We start from the raw sequence: 20435 nt of genomic DNA, 5'->3' as shown, positions 1-20435 counted from the left end.
AAATCTTTTTTTAATCTTTGTGACGCTAACGGCCTCAATAGAAATAATGAAATCAATTACATTAAATTCATTTAAAAAATGAACTTCATTAAACCAATCAAGTTTTGTTGTCTGTTTTCATAGCAGAGCCAGAAACCTTTGATTGTTAGGTACTATAATTATGAACGCCAAAACGACTCCTATTCTTCCATCCTCACGTAGCCACATCCTGCTCACATGCAACCTCTCAAATGGAAAGATATGGACAGATGTATACAAGCACTAAACTCATAACAGCAGAGCATTAGTCCTTACTTTTACCCACAAATAGGACATAAACACGCTAGTTTGAACTTGAGCTGAGTGGGATTTGGGCTTATCCTCAAGCCCTTTCTACTACAGAGGCTAAACTAACTAGGACAATAAAGCTTTTATATGAATGGCACCAGAGGAAGTACGGGGGGAGGGGATGTCAGGATGACTCCTAACAAGCAAGAGTGACAGGGAGAGTAAGAATGAGGGAGAACAGCAAAAAATATGAAGGGAGGAAAATGATGGAACTCACCCATCTGTATCCTGGAAGTTGACGTTGACTTTCTTTGCAGACCCAAGCAACTCTGGAAAACAAGCAGAAGATCGGTTACTCTTTGCAGCAGATAATGCATATGAATTGGTGGTGGATATCTTATCTGATGTACATTTAAATCCAAGTTAAAAAGTCAAGGCAGCCTATAATTTGCCAGTTTTATTGTCGTTTATTAGGAACTTAAACGTCCCTTCCACTTCCCCAAGGCAAAGACAAAGTCAGAATTAGGCAAGTTTTCATTAGCTAGGAATCATCAGTCTCTTGTCATTTCCTCGGGTGTGAGCTTTCAGGCTGATATCATGAAGAAAACTCTTCAACTGTGTGTGAGACACGACCAAGCAAACTCAGACGCAACAAGCAGTCCATCCTAAACTCTTTCAAGAACAGAAAAAAAACATTAAAGCGAAAGTCAACCCAAACACACTTTTTTTAAGAATATGTTCTATGCAGGCCCACTAGTTGAAACAAGGCATTTTGATAAATATTGTATTTGTGCAATAAAAGTTAATCCACTGGTTGTTAGCCATCTCTGGGGGCGGCCATTTTGTCACTTCGGTTGACTTAAAATGACATCACAACTGCTCAGGGCTCAGGTAACGACCAATCACAGTTGACATGTTTTCTGAAGCTGAGCTGTGATTGGTCGTTACCTGAGCCCTGAGCAAGTGTGATGTCATTTTCAGTCGACAGATGTGACAAAATGGTCGCCCCCTGAGATGGCTAAAAACAGGTGGATTTTGCTGCTTAACTCATATTCCACAAACGCATTTGTAATTAGAATGCTGTGTTTCAACGAGTGGGCCTGCTGGGAACATATTATTGAAACAAATATGTTTGGGTTGACTTCCGCTTTAAGCATAAGTACTGTCCATGCTGCATTCAAGCAACAAAGCTGAAAAAACAACAACTTTGTCCTTATGTTTTTCCCCCGGCTAACTTCCACCTGTGATGATACAAAAACTGCCCTATTTTTTTGAAAAATGTTCTAATGTCAAATAAATTTGACCTTACTTTTTAAATATTACTGAACTTAGTAAGCAGATGGTATTGCATTATTACTGTGGTTGAATCTGCATATCTGTTTTATCTTGTGGATTCTATTAAATGTGCTCACACACACAGACTGCAGAGCACAGAAAGCACAGGCACTCTATTGTAGAGGAGACAGCTCCCAGCACCACTGGAGAGGAACATAGATTTCCTAACTGGCTATTTCTGGATACTTAATGCAGAGATTCAGTGACACACACGCACACACACACACAAACGCCCACACCCACACACACGCGCACACACAGACACAGCAAAAACACTTAAAACCAGTATCAGTACCTACTGTGTGTGTGAATGTAGGGTGTTGAATATTCATCGGCTGATATTAAGGTGGTTTCAAAAAGATTTTTTTTTTTAAATTGAAAAGGAGTTTGTCCCAGCTGACTGGTCGAGAGGCAGGGTACACCCTAGAATGGTCGCCTGTCAATCATAGGGTACATATGGACAAACAACTATTAATAGTCACATTAACACCCATGGATAATTTAGAGTCTTCAATAAATCTTGCATGTTTTGAAATGTGGGAGAAAGCTGGCAAAGAGAACATCCATTTATGAGAGCTGCTTCCCGCCTGTGTTGCATGGAGTTGACCAACCTCGGTCGGAATTGAACCCACACTGCCTGCACATAACATAAGTCAAGCAAATGATCCACTGCACCATTAAATGTATCAGGGTTGTTTTAATTTGGACAGCATCTACACAATGGTGCCCTCTTGATAAAATTCACATGAACAATACTTTCAATAATTTCTGTTTCTGTTAAGCAGCAGCCAACCGCAACCTTTTCACATCATAAGGACCCGGCAACCGGCAATGAGTTCAGAACGTTGCCTCGGTGTGCCCAGTTAAGTGTAATACAAAAGCAGCAGTTCACAAGAATAACATTTCCATCTGGGGGCATGTTGTTTATTTGACTTTTTGCATAATTAAGTCTTTTGAGACTGCTGATTATTTTGATCTGTTAAAAACTGTGTTACTAAAAGCTGGTAAATTTAAGTTTTTCAGTTATCTTTGTGACTGAGTAATTGTTGTATTGTGCCAGGAACGCTTTTGTATTTCTTCATGCTTTTTAAAATACATACCCGGTATAGATTTTTGTCAAATTTACGGCAATAATATGGCTGTTTTTTTCTTCAGATAATATTGCATAATAGCAGTCACCATAAATAAATGGAAAAATATACAGACATTCCATGTGATCGGAATCTGTATCGATATCGGCCAATCTCACTCATGCATGATCGGTATCGGTGTGATAAAACCTGATCAGAACATCCCTACTAAAAGCTTGACTTTTTTATTGCTTTTATTGTATAAAATACTGGTCGTTGAGTCTCTGCTAGTCTGGAATACTGCCCAAACATCAAGTATGAAATTAAACAACCAAGCACATGTTCGTTTGCTGCCTTTACCTGAACATGTGTCAGCGATTGAGCTGTTGTGAATTTTGCCGTAATGTGCCAGCGCGGTTGTACTAAAGGGAAGCACTATCTTTTCAAAGACAAAAGGTAAACCAAGCTGCAGTGTTAGTAAAGATTAGCATTAGCAAACAGTAATAACTTCTGATAACTGACAGATACTCAAATGTTTAGCTAAGTTATTGTCATGGGAGCAGGGAGTGTTTGTTTTTGCTGCAGAATTAGCAAGTGTAATTCAGCATCTTAGTGATGAAGTTCTGCCTCCACGAGTGAAATTATCTGTTGTGGCTCCTTCAAGTTGGTCAAGTTGAAGTAACTGATCATTTGAATGATGAATGATAATGAGACATTTTGCAAAGAAGACAAATGTCTCTATTTCCAGTGGGAATGTATATTCTAAATGAAAAATAACAAATGTAAAAATTGGTAGTAAATTAAAAAAAGTTGGACAGGCTGTTCAGGAAAACGTAAATTGTGAAAATTGTGGAATGCATTCCTCGCATGACTATGACAGTGGAAGGCTGAAACCTTGAAAACTGAGGAATCCAATAAAAATATTGAACTTCCTGGGATTTAGAAATTACAACTGTAAAAACTGTAACATAAACAGATGGATTTTTTTTACAGGTGTATAATTATCTTAAAACCTGGAGAATAATTAAAATATGTTGAACTCCTTGGGATTCAGAAAAAACACAAAATAAACAAGTGAATTGTTTATAGCAAGCAGCCATTTTAGCATCATAAAAAAATAATTTCAAAAGTAAATCACGTCTGAGAGCATATACATTGTACAATATTGTCCAATCCCCAGTCAAGTATTTTTGAACGTGTCGCAAAAACAAATATTTTCAAAAGTACATACACTTGAAATAATGTGTTAATAGTAAAAATATTACAAACTATAAGGTCGAAAGACAAAACAATGCATCTTAATGCTGAAAAAAGTATGAATCATCTGCTCATAGGTGAATTAAATAATTCTGGTAAATGTTGATAGCTTTTTTTTTATATAATGCACAAAGTTTACGGCAATGGCTTTTAAGACAGAACTCTTTTTATTTTTTGGATTTGTTCAATGGGCCCACACCTATTCCAATAATTTCACACACATACTCTTTTCTCTTTTCAGACTTACAGCCTGTTGCTTCATCCATTCCCTCCAAGTTTCTGCTCTTTTCCTCTCTCTCGCTCTGCCTGGCAGTGAGAATGGAAAATCGTGCGCTGCACTCTGGAAAGCTGAGAGCAAACCTGTTGTGTTGGCCCTGATGAGTCCGTCCCCAATTCCTCTCCTCTGGCAATGCATTCATCTCTCCGCTACATTTATTTTCCACATTTTTCAGGTTTGCAAAGTTGAAGTTGATATCCTTTATTTTTCTCTCTCTCTGTCTGACTGTTGTTGCTGCCATCGCAATACCTGGATGGAAGCGTTCTTGAAGATTCAGTGATCTTATCTCTGCCGACCGTGAAAACACAAGTATGTGAGATGCAATATTGTTTTGTAATAGCTACTGTATTTGTTTGCAACTGAGTAGGCTTATGCAAAAACTACCAATTAAAATCTTGACAAAAATTGGGAAGAAGTTTCCCCGGCCCCGCAACGCAAAGGGTCTTGTTTGACAAAAACACCATACTCCATTAACTGCAAAGTAGCCTGTGATCAACATACATGTACATACAATTGATTGCTCTTTTGAGTCATAATGAAAGTGCCTCAGAATAGAAACGTAAAGGTCTTGTCTTGTCATCCAACAGTATTTAATCCTCCATGTGCAAAGTACTACATGTTGTGTATTGTTAAGTTTGGCTTTATGTTTATGCTTTATGTTTAGTGACAAGATGTTGGACAAGTGCTTCCTTAAATGGCTGTAAACAGGACAGAAATCCCTGTCCGTGTGTTTCTGTGTGTATATCTGCCAATGAACAAGAGCATCAAGCAACAACAAGTGTCATTCACTGCCTTCGTGTTATCAGAACACATACCACTGATTTCAGAAATTGTCGCTCATTACAGTGGGGTTAGACCAGGGCTGCGGAATTAATTTTGCAAACGTGGCCACATGAGAAATTGGAAGTCTTGTCGAGGGCCAAGCTAACATGCTGCTAACTTCAACTTTGTCTGTATTTTTTTTAATGTATTTAGAAAAAGCATATTGTCTTGTTTCAAAAATTGCTACATGTGTATATATGGTATGTATTGTTATAGTTAGAAAATACAAATTTGAAACCAAATTATAAGCGGTCAATAAAATTACAACTTTACACTTAAAACATCAAATTAATATTTTGAACCATTCCTAGTCAGGACTCCCAAATATATAGATGAATGTGAAGCATATTATTGTTAACAGTGAAATATAAATGTTGACTTTTAATACACCCAATTGGTACTATGAAACTGTAGATTTGCATACAGTATTATGGCCGAATTTCTTGGCCCTCTTCCTCCACTGTGCAGAATATACTGTAATGACGTTGATAACATTAGGACCAGGTTTGTCATTTTTGCTAGTCTCTTTTTTGGAAAAACAGTGGCTAGAGGGGTTTGAACAGTCGCTAAATATCGCAAAAACGCCATAGCTCTGGCTCACAACCTCGCTTGTACTTGTGTCCACACGTGTGCACATAAAATAAAAGACCAACTTTCAAAATAAAACAACCGCATATTTTACATACTCATTTGACTTCATGGTCACTGTGAGGGCCAGTCACATAATGTGGGCGGGCCAGATGTGGCCCCCGGGCCATACTTTGAGTTAGACTCAAAAGTTCAACATGATTGACAAAATGTACTTTTACTCTATGTGTGAATTAAAGAAATGTTGTGAAATGTGTATGTTGTGAAATACATTTTTGGTATTCCTAATGCTTGTTTTTTTTAGTAAACTGTGTTGTTTAAAATCATTTTCACTTTGGAAAAGCAGTGTGACATAAAAAAATCCACCCAAAGCAGAGATAGAAAAAAAGCAGAACCTGCAAAGTATAAGACAAACAAGTGAACAAAGTGTGTAGTACACAGAAAAGCTGTTTCAAGTCCAGCTGTGAGACTTGAGGTGACAACTATTTCTCTCCTTGCATGCAAGCTACTGTGTATAGTGAATTTGTTTTTCCATGCACTAGCTACACTCCTTCCATGTCTGCCCTCATAAAAGGACCTGACTGCCCCTCATGACTCATGTCATCAAATAAGGGCCGAGGCTGCGTACGAGACATCATATAAGGACAAAGTGGGAGAGAGTGAGCGCTCTGCCAATTTCATCCTGTTCCAAAAGCCTGATATAGACACACACACACACACACACACACACGACAATAAACTACACAACCTTCTGTTTCATGAAGACACACACCCAAACACTTACAGGCAGATTCATATCCAAACCTAACATCATAACACGCTACAGTGATTTGTGAACAGGTTTTGAGCTTTTATGTCATTCTGAAATTAATAAGCTTCAAAAAATCTGTTTATTTGACATCCGACAAATCTGATAAAATCAAGTTGTAAAACATTACAACTTTATCATAATCAATTGCACGTGTGTTTATGGTTGTGGTTGTAGTTTGCAGTGGTGTGGAACTGCACTGCATCATAATAGTCTTTTTTTTTTTTTTTTTTTTTTTAATCATCTCCTGTATTATCCTCTCGTGGCAAAACAAGGTAGCCAAAACATTAGAAAAAAGCTCTCAGTATCATGCAATGCATTTCAACACCACTCCAAACTGCAACCATAAAAATATTGTTTATACCTTTCTGGAAGTGGCCCACTTCACTCTTTCTAGTACGATCATGAGCAGATAGCAAATGCATGCCATCAGCATTCTTGCGGTGGACACACCAACAATGATATTTAGAGGTGTATGTTATGGAACATAGCATACATCAAGAAAAAATATACACTGGGTGTCAGTGATGCACAAATAACTCCTGAAACACCAAGTTTGGATCTACCAGTATTTATGCAAAAGCAGTGACAAAAAAATAGTGAAAACGATTTTATTGATGAAATGTGCAACAACACGACTGAGACTCAGTGTCCTGCCAAGTAGCGAGACCAACCAGATATGGAACAGAGTGGGGATTTTGGGATCAGTTATCATCCAAGTTCAAGTGAAACCAGGTCAAGCTACCAAGCTGGAGGAAAAAAATATTTAGAGCACTTGACTATATGGTTTTACAATCCAGCAATATTCTGACATTCTTAGCACCTGTATCATGTTAACCCTCATGCTTGCTAAATTTTATTTTCTTATATTTCCTCATGCCGCTCAACTGCAATAACAAATGACAAAAGATTTGAAATGCATAGCGGCCGAGTGATTAGCACGTCAACTGCATAGTAAGGTTCAGGGTACAAAGGTTCAGTCTTCCCGTGTGTGTTTTCATGTTCTCTAGCTACACAATTCTAAAAGCATCCATGTTAATTGAAGACCCTAAATTGTCCTTGTGAATGTCAATGTGCTCGCGAGCGGTCCAGTTTGTCGCACTCGTCTCGCCCAGTCAACTGGGATAGGCTCCAGCTCACGTGCCATCCTACTATGTGGATAAATGGATAGTTGTATTCTGATTTTCAAATTATTCCTCCAAATTATTTCATTCATATAAAAGCATAATTGTCGTGTATTTTTGTTATTTAGATGATATTTAGTTTTTCCATTCCTCTTCCAAATTCATTCCGTTATACTCGTTAGGGTTTCACTCAATTCATAGGGCCTGGATAGCTCAGTCGGTAGAGCATCAGACTTTTAATCTGAGGGTCCAGGGTTCAAGTCCCTGTTCAGGCGGATTGTTTTTTCACGTAATCTTTGCTTGACGATTCTCCACATGGTTTGCATGGTTGCTACAAAAGCTCAAATGATACCCTTACATTACGTGAAGACTCTCCACACGTTTGTGTCACGTCTGTATTTGTCATAGTTGCTTTTTAACGCAATGCTAGTTTAGCTCATACCTCCGGAGACAAATTCCTTGTGTGTCCAGGTGTAGCTCGTTGTCTCATTAGTTTGCTTGTTTTTAATTCTGTTTTCTGTCAGTCAGTTTCATTTCATTGTTTCGCTATGTTGCTGTCAGTGGTCATGTAACCTTTGTCATGTCATGCTTCCAATGATGCTTTGGTTTCCTAGTGTTTTTTTATACACTTAGAATTTTGATTTGTTCAGACTTTTTTTTCCACATTCCTTGTCCTTTTTTGGGGGGAAAATACATTTTCTTTGAGACACCTGCACTCCTTGCCTTCCTGCTTCCCTGTGATATTTATTAATATTGTGGGTCAAACTCAGGGGATGTCGTTAATATTTCTCAAGTGTGGGCAAGTGACGCCCTTTGAGATGTTTCTGAGATTAATGGCTATATAAATCAATTTGACTTGACATGAATTAAGGGTTAAGCTCGGCAACAGCTTGAATTTTTTTTCGGAAACGTCATAGCTATAAATTAAAATGCATGGTAAAATCCGTATTGCACGAGCTTCTATAGGTCAAACTTGAAAACAAAAAATCTAAAATCTGATGTGCTGGAAAAAAGCAAATACATTTTTTAAATCAGCGTCAGAAAGATGTTTCGTGATACTTGAAGCATCGCTGGTTAAAACTTCCTGGAGGCTGCAGGAGGTCAAACCAAGGAACTTCACATGTATTGCCATACCATAGTTTGCTGCAAGCCAACAAAACAACAAAACACTTCTGTGACAGCCACAAGATAAAAGGAATAGAAGACCCCACATTATTATTTTCAGACACGTTTTTCAACAGTGCACTCTGATTTGTTTAGGCAGTGGAAAATACATGTGATGTTAAGATATGTTGAAAGCATAATAAAACAAGTCTTCTGACAAATGAATGTCTCAAGAAGTGTTAGTTATACCTAATTACAAAACCACATCTTTAGATTTTACTTTAAAGTTGAAATGTATTGTTAAACAATTTAGTCCAGGCAGATGAATGTATTGTTTGAAGCTTATCCAAGTAATGTCTTCATACCAGTGAAAGGCCGGCTGCAAGAAAGACGTGTATGAAGATAGCTGATTCCACCTCTAGATAATGCTTTATTGACTCAAGTACAGCGACGCTGGAAGAAAAGGTTCTTCCTCCTAAGCAGATTGAAGATTTGGTGGCAGAAAGTCAGTCTAAAGTAGCACCTGCTCGGACCACGTCTAAATAGCGGCGCAGATGGTCTTACTCGATTTTGTTGAATATGATCAGGGCACAGGCAGACAGATTCTGAGCCTCGGGTACATGCGCATGGATGTTTCGTATTCATAATTTACAAATGACCAGGGGTGGGGATAGATACATGAGGTCCACGGACATATTTTAATTGTCAGCTGTTATCAGCAGCTCATTCTGTATTTAATGAGGGTACCTACTTATGTTTTCTGTTGCCACTACACTTAACCAAATGAGCACACGTATTACTCTCCAGCGCCGCAAGCTAGCGCGCCCGTTCTACAGCGAGGCCGAGACGCCCCACGTCAGCATGGCCTCCTCGCCCACGGGCATTCCAGCGAGCGCCGCATTTCTTACAGCTTCCGAGCCAGCCCCATCCGGCCACCGCACCGGCAGCAGCTACAACGGCGGAGGCCAAGGGAGAGCGTGTGTGCGCGTGTGCAGGGATAGCTAGCCTGTCACCGGGCCGGCCGGCCGCCAGCCAGCCTGGGCCTGGCTCCGAGGCGGCCTGGTTGATCCTGCCAGTTTTCTAGTCCAAAAGATTAAAGCCTTGCAATTCGAAGTCCACTCGGCCCGTAACCTAAACTTTGTAACCTTCTGAGCCTTTGGATGTTCACAATTAAGGACTCACCAGTTTCATCTGCCGTCATAATAGTTGAAATAGCAATCCTGGTTCATCTGTGATATTCCAACCTGTCCACTCATTATGTCCTTTTTATTAAAGTGAGATGTGAGTTCACTTGGACAGTATATTGACTGATAAACTGCAGCTGTTCTATTCCTGCCAGCTTGGCTGCGTAAACAAACACAAATGGGGATCAGTCACGTGACGTCCGGAGCTCTATAGCGGAAACCTCCTCTACATCGGGATTGACTGAAAATTGTCATAGTATATCATACAGGTGTGTGATTGGTCCGCGGATGCCACAATGACATAATTGACTGACAAATAACCAAATCACAGAATAATGAGAATTTAATATCTTCCGATAAGCCCCCTAGAGGGGGGTTGGTGTACAGCAGCAGCAAGTGAATGACAGAAATGTCAACAAGTGGCAGAATAATATGAAACTATTTGACTATACGACTTCTGATAGGTCCTCTCCACAGCCACGGTGTTGTACAGAATCGCCTGCGGGTTGGTCAACTCATCATGGCAAGAATATAAAGTGATTGATAGAAAAATCAACAATTTTTTATTTTATTTTTTTTAATTCTGGTAGGCTCTCAACTTCTGTAAGTCCCTAGGCTCAAAAGCAGGTAAGCCCATTGCTAAATACGGCCCTGCTAACACCTGCTGAGATAATGTCCGTTTTGTCGCTTTTAATCTCGTAGTAGCTCACTTGCCGGACTACCGTGCAAACGATAATGCTTAAGAGATGTATTAATGTATGCACCTTCCAAGGTAAACATAAAACAATCATTCCATCAATATTGTAAGACACTTGTCCTCATTAGGGTCACGCGTGACATGCAGCCTAGCCGAGCCGGATGAGAGGCGGGGGAAACCCTTTACTGGTCGCCAATGCACACTAAACATGCTAAATTTGCTACGGAAAATACACATTTCATAATATTGCAGATGAACTCTATTTTCAGTGCCCCATACACACACACACACACACACGCACACAACTGCAGAGCCCACGGTTGCATAGAGAGGGTTGCTAGGCAACAAGCATCCTCTCTATCATCCTACACATGCAAGTGTGCTTGCACTCAAACCGCAAAGATTCAGATCATGCACCCACACACACGAACACACAGACACACACACACATGCGCGCAAACCAACACACTGAGTGATGAGAGCATGAGAGCGTTGGCATTTTTATTTGCCGAAGATCAGGCTAAAACAATCTGCTTCCTCTCGAGAAACTATTTATCCAAATGCAGCCATTTATTTGACTCCTGAACCAAGAGCAGTCAATCATTTCTGCCGTGCTCATTAATTCTAACACGGGTTATTTCTACATTCTTTCCACCCATATGGGTTGGTGGTTGTAAATGTAATTGCTTATATTAACCAGAGCTGCAAGAGCCGCCTGAGCAGCTTCTATGTAAATCAAAGCAAACCAGAGAGAGCAACACGCATTAAAAAAAGAATCCAGGGCAATTATAATTATAAACAATAACACTAGACCATTTTATCAGCATTCATGGTACAATAATGACTCTAATGTAGGTTTTTGTTCTAGATTAAATCGGTCAGCAATTGATGAGGGGGGGAAAAGACTATTTCCAGAATAGCATGCTGATGTGTGTTAAAAGCTGCAGGCTGAAATTATAAATAATAATACAGACACTATGTTGTTACTTTCTCTGTTCCCGCGTTTGATTTTTTTTTTGCAGTGTCTGGGGTGCGCATTGGTGGGTGGAGCCACCTTTGTCACAATTGCTGTGGGTTGCAATCTGGTTTATAACTACAGCAGTGGCAGAAGGGAGAGGCTGGATTATCAACCTGCACACTGTCACTGTCACTTGCTGTAGCACTCATTGGATCCCCTTTAACTTGTTATCTTGGTCATACATTTTGTGTTTTCTGGCTACCTATGCTAGCAATTAGTACCTCAGTTTTGCTGTATGTTTATTCATTCCTTGTGTAGCATCAATTCTGTTTTTAGATTGCATTTAGGTCATCCTTATTGGTGTCATCTTTCGACTTACAAGTCCTTTTGTCATTCTTGTTATCTTATTCAGGTATTCTTCCCTCTTTGAGTTTTCTGCAATACATTTTATTATTAAAACATACTGTGACTTAAGTTTGTATAAAATAGTGACATCCAGGTCAATTCCTCGCATGGCTTCCAAAAACATCAAGATTTGTTTTGCTTTGAATGACAGGTCCATAGAACTTATCGGCAAATGTCATCAAGGTTATGGTATAGATTTAAGTGTAATAAATAATGAGACTAGTGTTTCTTGTTAAAACTGGTATAAATGGTTTGAGTACATAAAGGTAAAAACAACTGGCAAACATCGCCCATTTGGAAGATTATTTTGGCTGATGTTTGAAGGGCCATAATCGGACGATTTATCAGTCGGGCAACCTCAAGTCAGAGTTGCAGTCAGCTGAATTCATGTACTATAAATACACACATTGTAACCTCTTTAATGCTCTCCACACAGAACTACGTACTCTGCTGCACATTCTCTCGCATGAGTGTAAGCCTGACACATCTGCTTCTAAACCTCCAACAAAAGTGGAGGAGGGAACGTGTGTGACAAAACATACTCCCACATGTAACCAAACCTCTTGGTCTGATTCCATCACCTGCAAATTCTCTCCCATTTTTACTTTACATTTTTCCTTTACATTTTTACTCCTGTTTCCATCCTCTTTGCATGCTTCCACAATTCCCCTTATCCTCAACATCCTTTCATGTTTTTCTTTATTTCATTTTTTATGGAAGCATACACAGTCCAAAACCTTCAGACATGCTCACAACACACACACAATACAAATATTACCACTTAACCACTTTCCATAAAACTTTGCGGAAAAGTCAGTCATGGGAATGCCAACAGTGTTGCACCCCTGACTTAAGCTGAGAGGGTTGTTGCCTTGCTCAAGGGCACCACTAATAAAGTACTCCAAATGCCTCTCTACTTAGCATCACTATTCATGGGAATAAAGAAATATTTCTCCAGATGTGAGCTGGCGTGGGATTGGAAAAGCAGACAAGACAAGATGGCCACTCTGATTAGTTTGGGTAATGGATAACCACATTTGCTTAGCTGCAGACACACACAAACACACACACGCACGCACGCACACTCCCATAAATGTGACTTCAGAAGCAGGTAAACAGGAAGTTGGCTGATTAAATTAGAGAGCCGAGACGGGAGCGTCTGATGGGCAAAGAGGGAGAGGCAGAGGCGGAAAGTGGGACAGGAAGAGCTCATGCAAAGTGATCAATGTAGACTAACTGTTATAGACAACAGAATTGTTGTTTAACAATATGATGTATTTGGCACCAATATGCGGCTAATGCACTCGGATCACTTGACATATGGATGTTGTCATCGGCATCCATTAGTGTCATTTGCCCTTTGGCAGTGCACTTTCAGAAAATCGGGAATCTATTTTCACGTAATTAAGCAACAAATTGCAATACACAACTTACATGAAAGAGAGAGCGCTGTTGCTTTTCATTTATTCATGTGAAATTGCCTTTCTGTTGTACTTGTCCTAATTTGTATCTACATTTGACTTTTTTCCACAAGTTTGCTAATATTAACGTTTCCGGCTTGGAGGCTGGATGTACTGCTGTCACAATAGGGTTTGCAGACAAAGTATGGTGTATTGAACATTGTAGGCTTGCACTGTACTAACGAAGTAGATATGGTTCAAGGTTAACCTACGATTTATATGTGCAGTGAAACATTATTCCCTGATATACACACAAAGCACACACACTTACAGTAAGCAGTAGACTGCAAATATACTGTAGTGTAGGGATAAGTTCAGGTTCAGACACAGCAGCTTGTTGATGATCTTGTCAACTACAGAAAATTACTGGACAGCTGAGAGAGAAAAATATAATGGATGTCCCTGAGATATACAACACCACTTTAAATTCTCAGAAAAATATGCCTCTGAATTTGCTCAAAACTTCTGATGTGAAATTGCTGCTCTGAAGACTGAAATCTTTCATGCAAGGTGATGAAGGTATTTCTTTTTTTTTTTTTCGGTTTTACACTTCTTTGTACTTTAACAAGAAATTATGCTACAGTTGACCCCTGCATACTTTTTTGTGATCCACACATTTTTGTGATGTGTTTGTTTTATTATAAATTTGTTTCGGCCATATCAGTGTTTTGTTTTGTTTTTTAATTTATTAGGGTTTGTAAAACTTTTTTCTTTCTCGCAATGCATTTCAATGGCCGTCAGTTATACGCGGATCTTTGCTATTTGCAGGCTGGCAATAGCATAGCAGGGGTTGACTGTATTTGGGGGAAAAAATATTGTAGCACCCAATACAGCCAAAAAACAAATTTTAAGTTGAAATTAAATGTTTTTTTGGTTTTTTTTGTATTGATTTTAATTGCCAGAGGACTGAGAGTATTACGTTTGTAAGAGTTAGCAGTGCACCTGCACTCTATAGTTACCTAGCAACAGCTTTCTCACTTGGTTTCAAGGTTATCTCGCTTGTGGCTAACATTTGTCAAAGCAAAACTACACACACATACACACGCACACACATACACACAAACAGGTCCAACTGACTTGCATATTGTTAAAAAACAGCAAGCATTTGCTCGCCTGCTGCTTTTTAGTGCACGTTTGTGTGCACCGTTTAATTCAACTGTGGTGTTGTCAGTGGTGGTCTCAGTCCGAACACTGGGTGGCACCACGTAATCACATACCGTTACTTTCTGGACTACAAACCACACCTGATTAAAAGCTGCAACAGCTAAATTTAGTCAAATCTATACATATATTGATCGCTTGGTACTACAGTATTACTACTACTACTATCGCCACGTATATTGTATAACATGGGACATATGCAAATAAAGAGGTAACACGGATGAATTTTTCCTAACTTTTAGTTACCTGAAACACTGGTAAACGCTTTTCTCCAAACAATGCCGAACACGTCTATTATTATCTTAGCATTGCCTTTGACACCATCGATCATAACATACTTATAGATAGAACGCCACGAAATTTGTGCTGGTAGTTCAGGCTCAGCACTTTCTTGGTTTAGTTCGTACCTCCCAGAGAGGATGCACCGTGTATATCATGGTAAGGCACCTTCTGAGTTTTGTCATGTTTCATGTGGAGTTCCCCAGGGATCTGTATTTGGCTTGCTGGGATTAAACAATGGATGTCTTTCAGTGTTTTGCTTCTTAAACCTGAGATCTTCAGATTTTAAAAAGTGGGAACTTAATACACAGAGAACACAATGTTAGGTGTTTTCTGCTTCTCTGGGGAATACAGTATGTGCAAAGAGCTCATTAGACAATTGTGCGAAAACTAAACTAAATTTTTTGACTGCATTACTACATTATGTGCCATGAGTATTTCAGGTGGGCTCCTAACCTTTGAGCATGACGCTTTTATAAACACAAATGGCTGGAATTGCATTAACTTAACTGTGTCTGCATATGGGATACTGCTGGATGAGATACTATGTCACACCCTACCTCATCTTTACTGTCCGTGCGGTTTACTATCATCCATAACGCCATGAGTGGCGTGCCCTTAAAAAGAAGAACAGGGAGTCAAATGGGGCCTTTTGGTTAGCCCTGAGAGAAGGCACAATTTCTGCAGCAAAGCGCACATAAGAAAGACAGTACTTGTACTGCAGATAAGCGGTAGAAAATGGATAGACAGATGAATGGATGGGCTCCATACACATTCTCTTTTAAGACGCGACAACATGTAATATCCGTGCAATTAGAAATACTACGCTATGCAGGTCTTAACAGTCACACAGATGCCAATATTACAATTTGGGCTTTGGGAAGCAAGATGACCCCCTACCATATTTACTGTTGAGTAAATATATCAAAACATGCCCAACAAAATCCAGCGGTGTTGAGTACAGCTAAGCTGATGTGTATTGCCTTGAGAGGATCTCATTATAGTCAGATTAAGCCCTGTGGTGCTGTGCAGACTGCGCCAATGTCAGGACTAAACACGGTGAGATGAAAGTCCTGAAATCTCATGAAAACATCCAGGATTAAAGGAAAAAAAAAAAATATGAGAGAGGCTGTATTTTAAAAATTTTTAAACACAATATTGTATTCAACTCTGGACTCACTGGTGGTTCACTTGCAGATGTGAGTCTGCCTCACATATAAAGTCATCTGTGATAGGGTCCATTTTACCTGTGACCCTAAACAGAAAAAGAAATTATAGAAAATGGATGGATGGAAATATACTATTTATGTGGTTTCTTCTTTTATTCATTATGAAAATATTATACCTGTATTGGTTGTTACCATGGCAAATAAATATTGTCACCTTCTTAAAATGATGGCCTAAGTTATATTTTGACAAATATATATATTTTTTTTGTCTCAAACATCTCCTCAGGATGTTTCCCACCTCTGCTAAAATGAGCTACATCCTCATTTAAACATCATTCAATTCTACCCCTGAAGTGAAATTATTTATAAACATAAATATAATTTTTAAAATATGATTTCTGAAAAAACTGAAAAAAAGACTTAGGCTATTACTTTAGGAAGGTGACGATGTCAAAAAAAAAAAAAACGTTTCCCTGCATTCTTTTGTTCATCTTCACAAGGGATTGCACATTCGTAGTGCTGACTTTGTTATGCTGAGTGTGACAATAGACTAAAGAGTGCAGATCTCAGGAGAACCCCATGATTACTGAACTATTACCTCATCACGCACACACACACACACACACACACACGCACACGCACACTTACACACACACACAGATTGTTAGGCCACAGTTTTAAGCAATTTTTCCGAGCACATGCTGAGACATGCACAACTATCCACGCAGGCCAATGTCTGCCTATTCATTTGCATTTGTCACGTTTAAATAATGGAAGTACAATATGGCATACACCTGGTGGATATTTTAGTTACAGGGTGTTATTAAGGCTTCCTGTCTCTGGCTCTCCATCATGCAGTATGGGAAGAGGTGGGTGGAGCGAAAGAAAAAAGAGAGAGGAAAGTGGGGAAAACAAGAAAACAAAATGTTTAAGTGTCATTTTACGTCATTTCATGTTCAAGAACAACACTGAGCACTCAATTGAGACCAAGGTTCAGTCGAAGCAAGCCCAGAAGAACCTCCAAAGTTGAATGTCCCAAATGCCCATGAAAAATACACCTCAACAGTTGCACAAAAACTAAACGTTTTCGCAAATGTATTTTGCTTTTTTGTGGGATTTTAGCCATCACAGAAGATAAACATTAAGAGCAAAGAGGAATAGAGTGAGTACATTAAATGGATGTTATTGTTAAGTCATAAAGGAGCCCACACGTTTCCATCCTGGCTGTTCAGTGCAAGATGTCAAGAAGTCAAGTCAACAATAATAATGAAAGAATACCGGAATGTACCTTTTGAAATACTGCCACAACATGGTAAAATAGGGAATAGATTCACAACATTTGGGATTGTGTTTTCTCAGGTGTGACAGTAAGTCCCAGTTGTCTACACGGCTACTGGATTGTTTTAATCTTGTCGTGTGTTTCTATTTTCTATTACTTCTGCAGCATTTATTTGTTGATTTCATTCTTTGTCAGAGCCTCCTCAGCCTTTGGTTCAGTTTGACACAATATTTGGCCTCACAGAGTCTTAATCATTTCCAGCTGACTATAACTGCAATGGAACCTTGACTTACGAACATCCCTGTGTACGAACAATACAAGTTATGCAAAGCATTTTCATATTTACCTATATTCACATACTATTTTTGGTATACAATGGTCTTGGCATGGATGAAGGGATGGATCTATGTTGGGCTTCACCTCATGTTGCGTAACCAACATTCGCGACGTGCATAACGCATTGCTGTAAACTGAAAAATAGCTGTATCCCTCCACAGTGAAATATTCTTTGTATATGTACATATAAGTCCCACCTCTGCATCCTGGATAATCCAATCACAAATGGTAGCCTAATAGAAGTCAGAAAATCATTTTATTTCTGTCAAAATATATGGTAATATCTACAGAATGCATGGTATGCCATTTATTGAATTGTAGCATGTCTATAATTAAGCAAAGAATGGTTGGTGTAATCACGTGAAACTACCGTCCACTCATTTGCACTCATTTCCACAGATGCAGAAGCAGCCGCATCCATGCCAAAGAAGCACGGCCTTCAGAAAATAGAAAGCGCTCACTGATGATTACGTGAGCGAGATAATAAAAAAAATGATAATAATGATCAAAAGAAATGTGTAGGAAATTCAGATTTTAAATGACCATGTGACATCCCACATTATGATTATTGGGGAACATAAAAAGACAAGTTTGCCTGGATCGGTATGCAAAAATCAACCAATAGATTGGGATGGAAACAGACATAATTAAAAAAAACAACAACACTTGAATGTGAAATTTTTTATTATAGAAGAAGACACTTTTTCAAGAGGAGCTGTAGTCCTCCTGCCCCCTCCTTAGTTAAAGTTAATGAGCAATAAGTCATTAGCGGGTTTTTGTAAAGCGTTGTATTTCTTTATAATATAGTTTGCAAGGTTGTCTAATGATGGCAGATAGGAAGGAGGGAACGCTTGAAAATACCCAAACAATAGTGGGGAGAGAGAACAATAGAGGATGGTAAGGGCCAACAAAACATGGGCGGCGATCAGTGGAGTGGAAGAAAGAAAGGAAAGTGAGATAGAAGTGACAAATTCATCATAACACTGTCAGCGATCACGGCCAGGAATAAATCAGCTCTGGATTAGAATCACATGCAACGCTGCAGGACATAACACCATAACAAACAAGAACCTCTCATCCTTTCCTCGGCCATCTCGTTCTCTCAGAGTGGCTTTGCTATCGCAAAAAACTGCAATAGCTTCCTACATTTACAGGTACACTGTAACATGGGGAAATGAGGAAGAGTCACAGAAAGACAGAGATCACGTGAGATTAAAACGTTTACAACCTAAACAACATACAGTATAGGTTGTGAAGCCTTGGCCGTTAATAAAGAAGCACAAAGTGTGTACAGTGGTCTGCATGACCTTTAAAACGCAGTAAATCACCAATGGAAAAGAGGAGTGCAGACCTGTTTGGATCATTAAAGCGGAAGTCAACCCAAACACATTTTTTTAAGAATATCTTCCCAGCAGGCCCACTAGTTGAAACACTGCATTCTGATTAATTTTGCGTTTGTGGACTATAAATTAAGCAGCAAAATGCACTCTCTTTTAGCCATCTCTGGGGGTGGCCATTTTGTCTTATGTTGACTGAAAATGACATCACAACTGCTCACAACGACCAATCACGGCTGACCTGTTTTCTGAATCTGAGTAGTGATTGGTCGTTGTGAGCAGCTGTGATGTCATTTTCAGTCGACAGAAGACAAGATGGCCGCCCCAGAGATGGCTAAAAACGAGTGGAGTAACACTTATTCCACAAACGCAATATTTATCAGAATTTACCTGTTTCAACTAGTGGGCTTACATAGAACATATTCTGGAAAAAAAAATTGCGTTGACTTCCTCTTTAAGGAGCTCTTTGAGATATTTTAAAAACCTCTGGGGGCAGATCCCGTGACAACGGAATTAAGCATCTTGATTCCCATGCGCAAGGCTTTTGGGCTCACAGAGTGTCTGATCCCAAGCTGGACCACGCCTATTAGTTTCAAAACAAAACAGACTTTCTGGTGCGTCATAGCTGCTGTTGAAGTCCCAAGATGGTGTTTTGAGTTTACACAATGCTGTGCATTCAAGTTTAGACATCTGTGAAAGACCATCAGTTCTTGCATGCCCTTTGACGCACACTTCTAATCGTGTAAAATCCTCCTTGCTAGTTCCCTGGTCTTTTCTGCACTTCTATGGTTTGTTTATCAGGTGCTTGAAGCAGACTACACAGGCAGTCAGTTACTTTTTTAAGCTCCAACTTCTTAGCTAAGTGCGAGCAAAACAGCATCAAGCAAGATTGGTCAGAACCATTTTAAATTAAACCTTCGACCATTTTATTCTAATAGTTCCAAATCTAAATGTTTCTCGACTATAGGCCACCATTACGGAAACATCACACTTGCTCCCGTCTATGTTTCTTTAATACAATACCAGCATCTGTTTGGGTGAATTAAAATGACTTGGATTTTTTTAAAAAAGTGACATTATAAGCATATTCTGACAAGCAAAGAGAGTTTACCAATCCATATTTTCAAAAAGGTTACCCAATGATGTCAACAGCATTTCTTAGACAGGATGACTTTGTCTGGTGAAACACAGTAAAATAAAGTAATCATATGTATAGACACCTTAGCTACGAATATTTTCTAATAGTTGAAAATAGGAGAATGTCTTTTAAAGTAAGGCTTATGCCGCTAAATGGTTGACTTGCAGCGTAAGAACAGTCCGTTAACACTTTCAACACGTCTACAAGTCTTAAAACAACTCAGCTGTTGGACTAATGTAAACATTGACACAAATGAGAAGGTGAATTGTGGAGCTCAGTACTCAGTAGCTCCTTTGTACTCTACATCTTGTGGATGTTCTGCACATCAAGAAGCAGCAGTAAAAGTCAACAGCCATCCTCAACATCTCTCATGAGGGACT

The 20435-nt window shown here is 39.2% G+C and overlaps 1 protein-coding gene and 1 non-coding gene across 7 annotated transcripts in view; one reads left to right on the top strand and one right to left on the bottom strand.

Annotated features, from left to right (window-relative positions):
- caskin1 (CASK interacting protein 1) overlaps window positions 1-20435 on the bottom strand; it is a 76345-nt gene that overhangs the window by 39840 nt on the left and 16070 nt on the right. For all 6 annotated transcript variants that reach the window (XM_086054735.1, XM_086054736.1, XM_086054738.1 and 3 more), the window contains exon 2: window positions 545-596. In XM_086054735.1, coding sequence (XP_085910861.1) covers window positions 545-596 — 52 coding nt within the window. The remainder of the gene's footprint in view (window positions 1-544; window positions 597-20435) is intronic.
- Window positions 7751-7823, top strand: trnak-uuu (transfer RNA lysine (anticodon UUU)). The gene has a single exon. It is a non-coding gene; the product is annotated as a tRNA-Lys (tRNA).

Source organism: Filicampus tigris, chromosome 16, assembly GCF_054856515.1.
Source record: "Filicampus tigris isolate MCC_2025a chromosome 16, RoL_Ftig_1.0, whole genome shotgun sequence".
Taxonomy (NCBI): Eukaryota; Metazoa; Chordata; class Actinopteri; order Syngnathiformes; family Syngnathidae; genus Filicampus; species Filicampus tigris.
This window is presented reverse-complemented; position numbering and strand designations above follow the sequence as displayed.